The sequence below is a fragment of the Phocoena sinus genome, chromosome 14 (genome assembly GCF_008692025.1).
Source record: "Phocoena sinus isolate mPhoSin1 chromosome 14, mPhoSin1.pri, whole genome shotgun sequence".
Lineage (NCBI taxonomy): Eukaryota > Metazoa > Chordata > Mammalia > Artiodactyla > Phocoenidae > Phocoena > Phocoena sinus.
In genome coordinates, this window is record NC_045776.1 from 39,234,489 (window position 1) to 39,247,739 (window position 13,251).

The 13,251-nt window shown below is 37.9% G+C and overlaps 1 protein-coding gene across 5 annotated transcripts in view; it reads left to right on the forward strand.

Moving 5' to 3' along the window:
• The first annotated feature begins 450 nt into the window (after window positions 1-450).
• RPRD1A (regulation of nuclear pre-mRNA domain containing 1A) overlaps window positions 451-13,251 on the forward strand; it is a 72,685-nt gene continuing 59,884 nt past the window's right edge. For 2 of the 5 annotated variants that reach the window (XM_032603142.1, XM_032603143.1), the window contains exon 1: window positions 547-791. In XM_032603142.1, coding sequence (XP_032459033.1) covers window positions 641-791 — 151 coding nt within the window. In that variant the 5' untranslated portion in view covers window positions 547-640. Of the gene's footprint in view, window positions 792-13,251 lie in introns of all 5 variants that reach the window. The other 3 variants (XM_032603140.1, XM_032603141.1, XR_004345447.1) reach the window with 3 other exon arrangements.

Consider the following 13,251-nt stretch of genomic DNA (forward strand, 5'->3'; position numbering starts at 1 on the left):
CCTCTCTTATTTGCATACTTATGAATTCTTATAAAATATATACTTTTATAAAACAAACGTTATACTGTACTTATTTTTTGCAACTTAAAATAAAAACAATCCACCATTGGGTTTATGAATCTTTTAAACTGCTGCATGTATTCTGTAAGATGAAGTATCACAATTGATTTAGCCATTTACATGAAGAAAGTCCCAACTCTTCACTGTTACTGAGCTGGACCACACAACTAGCATTTGGCGCCTTGTGCAAACACGCTGGTGTTTAAGGGATTTTTAATTACCCCTTGGTAAATACATTTTCTCCCAGGAGGAGGGTTCTAAGCCTGGCAAACCCCGCCCCGCCTCCGGCCCAGACCCAGGGGGCACGCCCCCCGACCGCCTCTCCAGGGCGCGTCTCTTCCCCGCCCCTTCCGCTCGGCCTCGGCAGAGCCTGTTCGGTGGGCGGGGCGTGGGTAGGCCGTGACGTCACTGCCGGCTGGTCGCCATCTTGCTGGTTTGCGGCTGATCTTGGAAGTGGCGGCAGCGGTGGTGAGGGCGTGGGGAAGGGTGGGGTGAGGGGGCGAGGCCGCGGCGGGGGCGGCGAAACTCTCCTCCCCCTCAGCCTCACCGCGTGGGACGGCGTGAGCACGGTATCGGAGGGATGTCCGCCTTCTCTGAGGCGGCGCTGGAGAAGAAGCTGTCGGAGTTGAGCAACTCGCAGCAGAGCGTGCAGACCCTGTCCCTGTGGCTAATCCACCACCGCAAGCACTCGCGGCCCATCGTCACAGTGTGGGAGCGGGAGCTGCGGAAAGGTGAGTCGGCCGCGCCTCTCGGCCTCTCCCCGCCGCTCCCTGCCGCTTCCCGCCACCCGGCCAGTTCCCTGGCATCCCCGGGACTACCCCCCTCCTTAGGAGCCCCACTCCCCTAGCGACCCCAACTCCCGGCTGCCCCGCACGCCGCCTCCCCAGGGCCCCGGGCTTCCTGGCGTCGGTGGTCTGCGGGCCAGGAGGAGCGGCGTGTACTGCGCTTCCTGCAAAGTCTACGTTTAGTAGGTGTTGTTGAAGAAGGTATTGTATAAAGGATTAACATTTCTATTGGTTTAACGCGGAAACAGTAGCCAGGGGCTCAGCACTCCGCACCTAATTACAGTCAGAAATTTAGGCAGTCAGGTTTTTTCGTTGGGTACATTGTAATGGAGGCTAGAGGAGGGGAAAGATTGGTATGGGGAGATACTTCCATTATTTCTATAACACATCAACTCAAACTTGTAAAATTAAGGAGAATCATAGTTTTAGAGCTGGGGAGTGTAAAATAAGATGCGTGATGCAATGGAAAGAACTCTTGAGTTTGTAGATTTTAGAGGAGATGGATTAGGGAGATTTCTTAATTTCTGGATTGCAAGTGCCTCACCTGAAAATGAGGGAATTAGATTAAGTTGATCTAAGGTCCTTTCTTGCTCTATGATTACATGCCTCTGGGGCAGCGTCTTTATTTTACAAAGCATTCTACAGTGCTCCTGTAAATGAAGTTAACTTTTTTTCAGCTGTAGTCTGCTGTCACTAAAATATCTAGAAGAATCATTTCACTACTGCAGAGCAGATTTATCCGTAAGAACTGATTGTATGATGGTACGACTGAAAATTAAAATATTTCATTTGGTTAGTCTGAATTTGTACCTTAATTCTTATTTCATTCGATAAAGAGAATGGGCACTCTTAATTGTTGTTTCAGACATCCTGATGTACCTGATATGATGGTTATTATTAATTGTTTTAACAAGCCATTATTAATCAAGTAGATGCTTGTGTACTGATCCATATGAAAGCCACATGATGATTAACATCAGAGCCAAAATGTGGCATTGGCTATATAGAGTGGAGACATTCTGTATGTTTTCTTGTGTATTTGCTTGTGGTTAATCCCTTAGAACAGTGGTCTCCAACCTTTTTGACACCAGAGACTGGTTTCATGGAAGACAGTTTTTCCACGGACCCGGGGGGGAGCAGGATGGTTTGGGGATGATTCAAGAGCATTACATTTATTGTGCACTTTATTTCTATTATTATTACGTTGTAATACATAATGAAATAATTGTACAACTCACCATAATGCAGAATCAGTGGGAGCCCTGAGCTTGTTTTCCTGCAACTAGATGGTCCCATGTGGGGGTGATGGGAGACAGTGATACCCTAAGTGTGTTGCTTATGTCCAGTCTACTCCGTAAGATGCAGCTTAATTGTCACTTGCCACTCACTGGTAGGGTTTTGATATGTCTGCAAGCAGTTGATTTATTATGGTCTCTGTGCAGTCAAAGCTCTCTGCTAATGATAATCTGTATTTGCAGCCGCTCCCCAACGCTAGCATCACCGCCTCAGCTCCACCTCAGATCACCAGGCATTAGATTCTCATAAGGAGCATGCAACCTAGATCCCTGGCATGCGCAGTTCACAGTAGGGTTTGCCCTCGTGAGAATCTAATGCTGCCACTGATCTGACAGGAGGTGGAGCTCAGGTGGTAATGCGAGTGATGGGGAGCAGCTGTAAATACAGATGAAGCTTCGCTCACTTGCCCACTGCTCACCTTCTGCTGTGTAGCCCAGTTCCTAACATGCCATGGACCAGTACTGGTCTGTGGCCCAGCAGTTGGGGACCCCTGCCTTAGAATAAGTTGATGTAGAGCCCTGTTTTTCACTTCATATGTAAGTGTATGTGTATTGGCTCTCATGGAGGAATTCACCTGTGAGTGGCCGAAAAGGTTTGAGAAACACAGATATAAATGTCTGGCGAATAGCTGTGAACTTTGAGAAGGCAGGAATTGTCTTTGCTTTTCTACCTTACTAGATATGAAAATCAACAACAGGTTTATATTTGGGGGTGGGGTGGAGAGGGAAGAAAGAGCATAAGGATTGGTACCCAAATTGTTCTTAAGAACTACCACAAATCAGTAGAAAAATGGCCATACTGTTAAAGGCATTTTACGTAAGCGGAAACCTGAAAGGCCAATAAATGATACTCAATCTTACTAATCAAGAAAAAATAAATCAATGAAGTACCACTTTAGACCCTTTGGTTTGCAAAATTAAAATTATGATAGGAAATGCCCTGCCATTCCAGTGGTTAGGACCCGGTGTTTTCACTGCCTGGGGCCCCAGTTCGATTTCTGGTTGGAGAAGTAAGCTCCCGTGGGGTACAGCCAAAAAAAAAAAAAGAAAAACAGGTGTGACAGTACCTAGGATTGGTGAGGATGACAGGAAACAAGGACTCTCTTACACTGCTGATTGTAGTGTAAAAAAGGAGATGAACTTAGCAACCTCTAAAGAAGTTGAAGGTATATGTCCTTTGGCCTACCAGTTCCATGGATATATCCTAGAAACTCAGGAAATTATGTTTATTGTAGCCTCTTAATAACAAAATTAGATAAACACTTTAAGCATCTCATTAGTTAGAGTATGGACAAATATATTTTGTCTTTCATACAGTATAATATAATACTGTCCAGCAGTTTTTGTGAATGAACTAGAGCTGCATGAAACAACATGACATGAATGTTGGGCTAAGAAAGCAAGGTGCAGACCAGTATGCTATATAGTGAAAGTTTGAAAACATGCAGAACAATACTCCATATTGTTTACAGGTATCTGTAGCTAGAACATGCATAGAAATGATTAACACCATAGTCCAAGATAGTGGCTACCATAAGGAAGAGAGGGAATGAAAATGGATCTGTGTTAGCTTATAGTACATATATATGAAACATTTTTTGAAACAAATGGAAAATGGTAAGATGTTCTATTAGCTGAGTTTGGGGATGTTTTCATATGTTAAAATGTTTCATAAATAGAAAGAGTTAAAGGCATATAAATAGATGCTTTAGGAGGAGAGTAGTGTTGGGTGATGATGGTGATGATAGAAATGATAGTAATAGTGGAGGTGATCATGCTGCTGCTGCTGCTGCAGTTCTCAGTGTGCTCTGGGCTTTTCTGCCAAGGGTTTCCTTTCCTTGACACACGATTGTGCCTTTGTAGGGTGTAGCCATTATGTCCTCCCCATTCTCTGCAGTTTTGCTCATCAACTTTAGGATCCTCTCTTTCCTTTAGCATAATGATAGTGACAGTAATTTACTGAGTACAAGGCATTGTTTTAGACATCTTACTGTGATATCTTGACTCCTCACATTATCTCTGCAAAGTAAGTATTTTTGAAAGGAATTGATCAAATTTGAAATGTCAAGAAATTAAGGAAAATTAGTTGAACATTTTGTATTAAGCTAGGCATTCTTTAGTTTCTTGAAGTGTTTAAAGAAGACAAAAATGTGACATTGGTAGGAAAAATTACTGCTCAAAATATGAGAATGAGTAGGTAAAATGATACGTCAGATATGGTAGTCATGCAGTTGTGAAGATTTCCCCTTTGTCTACTTTTCTTATTTTTGTCTCCTTTAAAGAAAGATAATTTCTTTTTGGAGGAATATACCCCGTGGCCCTTATGAAGACCAAAGTAGCTATAATTTCCCTGATAAATGCAATAGAGTGTAACCAAAAACATAAGTGACCATTTTGTTGTTTTGTAACAGCTCTATTGAGTTATAACTAAGATACCATACAATTTACCCATTTGGTTTTTAGTATATCATATATTGTAAAACCATCACCACAATAAATTTTAGAACATTTTCATAACCCATGCCTTTTAGCTATCATTCCCGCTTCCCCACCTCTAGGCAACCACTAATTTACTTTGTTTCTATAGATTTACCTTAAATGGAATCATATGATATATAGTCTTTTGTGACTAGGCTTCCTTTGGTTAGGATAATATCCTCTAGGCTCATTCTTGTTGTAGCATGTATTTAGTACTTCATCCCTTTTTATGGCCAAATAATAATCCATTGTATGCATTTATCCATTCATCAGTTGATAGACATTTGGGTTGATTCCACTTTTGGGCTATTATGAACAATACTGCTATGAATATTTGTGTACAAGTTTTTGTGTGGATGTGTTTTAATTTTTCTTGGATATATACCTAGGAATAGAATTGCTAGGTCATATATGAACTCTACATTTAATGTTTTGGGGAGTTGCCAGACTGTTTTCCACAGTGACTGCATCATTATACATTCCTGCCTGCAGTGTATGAGGGTCCAATTTCTCCACATCTTTAACAACACTTATTATTATCTGTCTTTTTGATTATAGACACCCTGTTGGGTGTAAAGTGTCTTGTGGTTTTGATTTGTGTTTCCCTGATGACTAATGATGTTGAGCATATTTTCATTTGCTTATTGGCCATTTGTATGTCATCTTTGGAGAACTGTCTATTCAGATCCTTGCCCATTTTAAAATTGCATTGTCTTTTTTTTTTAATTTTAGAATTTTATTTTTTTTATACAGCAGGTTCTTATTAGTTGTCTTTTATTATTAAGTGTTCTTTATTTTATTTTTTAAATTTATTTTTTTAAATTTATTTTTACATCTTTATTGAAGTATAATTGCTTTACAATGGTGTGTTAGTTTCTGCTTTATAACAAAGTGAATCAGCTATACATATACATATATCTTTATGTATTTTACATACAAGTCTGTTATCAGATCCATGACTTGCAAATATTTTCTCCCATTCATTGGGTTGTCTTTTCACTTTCTTAACACTGTCTTTTGAAGGTGATTGTTTTAAACTCTGAACTTCTCAGTAGTGGGCTAAATTATAAATTAGCCCACGAATTAAATTATATGTTGCATTAATTGCTGTAGAAATATCATCCATGAATGTACCAGAATTTATGAAACAACACTGACAGGCTGTTTCCTACATGCAAGTACAAGAACAAGTCTCTGCAAGAGTTGTAGAAAGAGAATAGATAGGAGGAAGTTCTTTGCAGTTGATTAGAGTTGCTGCTTTCAGTAGTCTAGTTGATTGAGTCGTTTACACTTGCCTCTTGTATGTTATTCATATTTGAGTCTTAACAAAATCATAATTGTCTCAGCCCTTTAGAGTATGTTAATTCACCCTGTATTTATTATCATATATGTGTCTAGCATTGGATATATTCCAGTCATAAAACAACGTGTTTTTTTGGTTTTGTTTTGTTTTGGCCATGCCGCGTGGCTTGCGGGATCTTAGTTCCCTGACCAGGGATTGAACCCGGGCCACAGCAGTGAAAGTGCCAGGTCCTAACCACTGGACCGGCAGGGATATATTTATATGTCAAATATATTTCAATTAAAAAAATAAATAAAAAGAAAGAAAGTTGGTCCCTGCCCTCATAGAATTTGTAGTCTCATGGGGAGGGCAAACAATGAACAAGAAAATTGTAAATATAAATTTTGTATTAAGTGCATTTAAGGGAGGAGAACCTTAAGTAGTTAGATGGTGAGGGAAATGATCTCTGTAAGGTGACCTTCAATTAAAGACCTCTCTGAACCAGCTATGCCATAAGTGGGGAGGAGGTATTCAGCTACTGGGATATGTGAAGATGCTGAGGCAAGAAATAGCTTGGAATGCAAAGAGCCAAACCTGGGAATGTTCAGCCCTTGAGTGCTCGTTACTGTTTTTCCCCAACTGGCAACAATTAAAATATTAAAATGCCTGAAGTTTAGATTTTCCTTCTATTTGTAATCACTTGTTAAAATCAGTACTTTGTTATCAATAAACTGTATTAGACATCTTTCAGGGAACTAATTATCACTTTATATTGTATTATAGACTGGGGGGTTATGTGTTGGTTATGAAGTAGATAGTGGGTTCCTATAGGTGGTTGTTTTCCAAGTTTTAGCCTGCATAATCTCAACATATTGCCTTTGATAAAAATTCTTAAATATGTTGAATTAACATTTATATTCATGAATATGGCTTTAGGTTTGTAAGTGGTGCTAAAATAAGTATATTCTTAGATACTCTATTTGGTTTTAGAAAAATACAAAAGGTTAAAGAACATTTTTCTTCCTCTTTAAAAACATGTAGCCATATAAATCCTTAAAACGAAGAGATTCTGTTTTTGAATTGACAATTCAGTGGCTTTTATATTGTCTAATACTGTTATTTTGGAAATACTGTACTTTTTTGTAGTTAGAATTAAACAAGTTAGACAGTGTTTATATTTTGTTAATTACACTAAGAATTTGTTTTTCTCAAATCTGTATGACTTTTATGCACCTCAGTGTAGTCATCATCCAGCTGTAACAGTTATATTCTTTGTTAACAACTTTAAAAAAGTTAATTTCTTAAAATATCATCAAATATCCAGCTAGTATTTGTTTCCTTGATTGTCTCACATTTTTAAAATTTTAGCCAGTTATTTGAATCAGGATGCAAATAAAGTTTCTTCATTGCATTTGATTATTATATTTAAGTTCCTTTCCATCTATGGATTCCCTCTTTTATTTTAAATTTATTGTTTGAAAAAATCACATTGGTTGTTACATAGATATTCTCAGGGTCTAGACCAGGGATTATCGACTGTATGATTAAAGGATCCCTTTATTTTTGTAAAAATTATTAAAGGCCCCTGATCAAAAAAAAAAAAAAAAAAAAAAAGCCCCTGATCTTTCATTTATGTGGTTTATATTTACTGGGAGTTATATTAGAAAGTGAAACCTTGAAAAATATTTATTTAATAATTATTATTTTAAAACTGTGGTACTAAATTGATTTTATGTTAACATAAAATGGCATTTTTAAAGAAAAATAACTTAAAAATATTAGAGAAAGGAGTGATTGTTTTACATTTTTGCAAATCTTTGTCTGTCTTAATTAAAGACAGCTGAATTCTCATGTCAGCTTTTCCATTCAGTCTTCTTGTGATGTATATCACATAACCGCAGGAATATAACACTGTACACAGGTGAGAGGATGAGAGTGCAAAAGACAAATAATGTCTTAGTATTATTGTGAAAATAGCTTTGAGTTCATGGACTCCATGAAAGGGTTTTGAGGACCCGCCAACAATTCACAAACCAGATACTAAGAGCTAGGCCATTTCCTATTATTGGCAGTTAGATCAAGAGGCTAGCACCCATTGCTTTGCCTTAAGCAGACATATTCCCTCCAAAATGTTAATTCCTACTCAGTGTGAACTTAAACCAAATTTATGAAATTTCCCTTTGGGTTATAATATAATTTTCTTCAGGTTCTCTTTCCTATAACATACAACTTTTTAAAAAATCGATGATTTGATGTTTTTACGGCTCCAAAATTTAGGGAAATTATCCTTAAATTTCTAATAAAAATAAAGGTGTGCGCCTGCATTAAGCAAACATAATTATAGTTCATAATTTTACAAGTGTATTTTTGAATAAAATGAAATTTTCATTTGATATGTAAAAGTTTCTCCTGTTGGTTTCCTTTACTCAGCAAACACCTATTGAGTTCCTGCTCTGTTGCTAGACCAAGGATGATTCAGTGGATAAGGGAGACATAGCTTACATATCAGTCAGGGCAACAGACTCTGCTAAATTAGTAATTTCATAGTGATACAAAGAGAAATATCAATATAATTGGGAAACTAGCTTAGTTTAGGCAATTGATTTGAGATTTGAATTTACTAGGAGCTGTACAAAGTATGTAGACATAGTTTTTAGTGTTGCTTTAATCGTTTGAATGTCGTTTTATGTCAAACAAAGGTTATTTGACATTTTAAATATAACATTTCAGTTCACAACTCCTTTTTGGAACTAGACAGGATAATAAAGTAAATATTTTACGTAGACTTTTAATGTTTTATGTCTGCAAAGAACTTTAAGTGATTTAAGATTTTTAAAATTCTTTTGTTTGTAAAAATGTATGAAGAGGATTATAATAATGAATTATTTATGTAGTCACCTTGCAGTCATCTAGGTTATTTGGTCATTTTTGGTTCTCTTGGCTTTTATCAGATACCTGTTAGTCTTGTTCTTCTTTTTTTTTTTTTTTTTTTTTTTTTGGCGGTACGCAGGCCTCTCCCGTTGCGGAGCACAGGCTCTGGACGCGCAGGCTCAGCGGCCATGGCTCACCGGGGCACGAACCCGTGTTCCCTGCATCGGCAGGCGGACTCTCAACCACTGCGCCACCAGGGAAGCCCTCTTGTTCTTCTTTTTATAGCTTTTCCTTAGTCCCTTTTATATCTATAATAACTGAGAAACTAAGAAAAAAATTACCATTCTATATACTTTCCAGGTGTATTTTTTTAAAATACAGTATATTTTAGTAGGTAGTAACACGCATGTAATACGAAATTGAAAAGTCACAAAGGCTCCTGTCCACTCTTCTCCCCCCACCACCCATTTTCCTTACCCAGAATCAATCTGTTAAGTTTATTCTTCCAGAATTTTCTATGCATATATAGTCATCTACATATGTTACAGTTTCTTTCTTTCATGTTTAGACAAATGGTTGGATATTATATAGATTTCTCTGTTCTTTTGCTTTTCTTTTTAATATGTCTTTAAGATTATGATGTATTTATATATATGATGTTGCCTCAATTAAAAAAATGACTGCACTGTATTCCATTTTATGGATGCACCAAAATTTATATAACTGTTACTCTATTGATGAACATTTAGGATGTGTCAGTTTATCTTATAGTTTATAAGTATTAATTTATGTTACTAAATATTCTTATTTTCTTAACGGTTTCAGCTGATAGAAGTGGTAGGCATTGGTTTATCACACCATTTTTTTTAAGTTCTTTTTACCTCCGCCCATTTGAAATGCCTCCTTTAACATACACTCAGTTTTCATATATATTTGGCATATTTGTAGACTGTCATTCTGCTCCATTCATCGGACTACTCATGTATCACTGTCACACTCTTTATTATGTTTTCACATCTAGTAGGACATCCCGCTCCAACCCCCCGCCAGCCTGCAAATTGCTCTCCTTTGTTTTTTTTCCCCAGAGTTTTCTTGTGTCTTCTTGTTTTGTTTTTCCATATAAACGCTAGAATCAACTTGTCATTTGCAAGAAAAAAATTATTTTGGTATTTTATTAACTCAAAGAGAATTCACATCTTTTTTTTTTTTTTTTTTCCTTTCTGCATAGCATGTGGGATCTTAGTTCCCTGACCGGGGATTGAACCCGTGCCCCCTGCAGTGGAAGCTCAGAGTCTTAACCACTGGACTGCCAGGAAATTCCCGAGAATCTACATCTTTATGATGGCTAATCTTCTTAGGCTGAGAACCATGCAGTCTTATTCTAAATGTATTTGTTGTAATTGTTTAAGTAAGTGGTTCTCAAACTTGTTCAGGTATTCGTTCATGATGCCTTGTAAAGCCCTGTGAAGACCATCACAAAATGCACATTTAAGTTTACAGTAACTGTACAACTTTGCACTAAATGTATCTCATTTAATTCTAGTACAGGCTAATAGAAGAAAGTGTCAGAGGATTGTCATGTTATGCAAAAGCACTTAAAACTGAAAACATTTACATTCATTAACGTTCTGTGTTTTTTTTGTAAATTGGGAAAATGGTTTGCATTGGTTGATTTTTGTGATGACATTTTGGTCCAGTTCAAGGAATATTCTTCTTCAAGAGCATGGTTTAAAGACCTTATCTATTTATGAATGGATGAACAAGATGTACATATATGCAATGGAATACTACTCAGCCATAAAAAAGAATGAAATAATGCCATTTGCAGCAACATGGATGGACTTAGAGATTGTCATACTAAGTGAAGTAAGTCAGAAAGAGAATGACAAATGCCATACAATATCACTTGTATGTGGAATCTAAAACATAACACAAATGAACCAATCTATGAAACAGACTCACAGACCTAGAGAATAGACTTGTGGTTGCTAAGGGGGGCGGGGGAGGGATGGACTGGGAGTTGAGGGTTAGTAGATGCAAACTATTATATATGGAATGGATAAACAACAAGGTCCTACTGTATGGCACAGGGAACTATATGTGATAAACCATAATAGCAAAGAATATAAAAAAGAATGTATATATATGTATAACTGAATCACCTTGCTGTATAGCAAAAATTAACACAACATTGCAAATCAACTACACGACAATTAAAAAAAAACCTTTGTCTATTTAATTCAACATGCTGTTTTCATCTCTTTAGTATTGGAATAAATTATAATGTGTATGGTATTCTATTTTATAGATTATTCTTTTAAACAAGGAGGTTTGGGTAGTTAAGGACCATATTTTTCCTGAACTATCAAAAAATTCAGTTTTCTTAGTAGAAAATCATGAGTTATCTTGAAGAGCACTTGTGATGGTTAATTTTATGTGTCAAATTGACTGGGCCACAGGTGGCTTTAGTTATTTGGTCAAACAGTATTTTGGGTATGTCTGTGAAGATGTTTCTGGCTGAGATAAAACATTTTCATCTGTAGAGTGAGTAAAGCAGGTTGTCCTCTTTAATGTTGATGGGCCTCTTTCAGTAAGTTGAAGGCTGGAATAGAACAAAAAGGCTGATGCTTCTGTGAGTAAGAGGGAAACTTGTCCTGCCTGACTGCCTTCTTTCCTGCCTTTGGACTTAAAGTGAAACATGGGCTCTTCCCAGATCTTGAGTCTGCTTTCTGACAAGTGCTATGCCATCAGCTCTCCTGGGTCTCCAGTTTGCTGACTGCAGATCTTGGGACTTGACAGCCTCTATAATCACATGAACCAGTTCCTTATAATGTCTTTCTGTGTACGCACACACACCTTATTAGTTCTGTTTCTCTGGAAAACCCTGAGTAATGTGTACATAATTCAGATTTACAACAATTTAATTAGTAAATCAACTAATACTTGATGTGGATTTAATCAAGTTTATTGTTTTAGAATTTTAAAAATGAAGTTGATGTGCTATAACTAGCACATAGAAAATGCTTAATGATTAAGAATAATTTCACTTTATATATTTTTAAAATTTTTTAAAAATTATTATTTATTTATTTTTTTGGCTGCGTTGGGTGTTCATTGCTGCGCACGGGCTTTCTCTAGTTGCAGCGAATGGGGGCTACTCTTCGTTGCAGTGCACAGGCTTCTCATTGCAGTGGCTTCTCTTGTTGAGGAGCACGGGCTCTAGGCGCGTGGGCTTCGGTAGTTATGGCACACGGGCTTCAGTAGTTGTGGCTCACAGGCTCTAGAGCGCAGGCTCAGTAGTTGTGGCACATGGGCTTGGTTGCTCTGCAGCGTGTGGGATCTTCCCAGATCAGGGATTGAACCCGTGTCCCCTGCATTGGCAGGTGGATTCTTAACCACTGTGCCACCAGGGAAGTCCCACTTTATATTTTTATAATTGACACTTTAGGTGTAATTTTTGCTTTCTTCCATCAATATGCTGATGATTCAATATTCTTTTTTTTTTTTGTAGCAGTCTCAATGTCACTGTATTTCTTGAGCACCTCAAACTCAGCAGGTACAATGCAACACTTTGTCATCTTTCCCCACTCTTGTCCCACTTCCCTGTTACTCTTCCTGTATTTCCTATCTGAGTGAAAGGGATTACTGTCTACCAGTTGCCTAATTTCAGAACTTCAAGATTATCTTGACCCCTCTCTTTATACATACCTCACCTGCAGCTTTTTTATTGCTATTTTAGCAGTATTCTGTTTGTCTCTGCTATCCCATCCCACTGCCCAGCTCCTCATCTTTTACTAGCACTCTTGCAGTAATCCTACTCCTAGGTATATATTCAGGAGAATTGAAAGTAGGTATTCAAGCAAATACTATACAAGAATGCTCATAGCAGTGTTATTCACATTACTCAAAAGGTGGAAACAACCTGAACGTCCATTAGTGGATGAATAGATTTATGTGGTATATCCATGCAATGAAATATTATTCAGCCATAGAAAGGAATGAAATACTGATTCATGGTACAATGTGGATGAATCTCAAAAACATATGAAGTGAGGACTTACCTGGTGGTCCAGTGGTTAAGAATCCTCCTGCCAGTGTAGGAGACATGGGTTTGATCCCTGCTCCAGGAAGATCCCATGTGCTGTGGGACAACTAAGCCAGTGCGCCACAACTACTGAGCCCATGCTCTAGAGCCCATGAGCTGCAACTACTGAGCCCATGCGCCACCACTACTGAAGCCTGCACGCCTAGAGCCTGTGCTCCGCAACAAGAGAAGCCAGTGCAATGAGGAGCCTGAGCACCACAATGAAGAGTAGCCCCTGCTTGCTGTAACTAGAGGAAGCTTGTGTGCAGCAACGAAGGCCCAACAGCAGCCAAAAAAAAAAAAAAGAAAGAAAGAAAAGAAAGGAAAAATGAGGAGAAAGAAGCCAGACACAAAAGGTCGCATATCGTAGGATTTCATTTTATATGAAGTATCTGT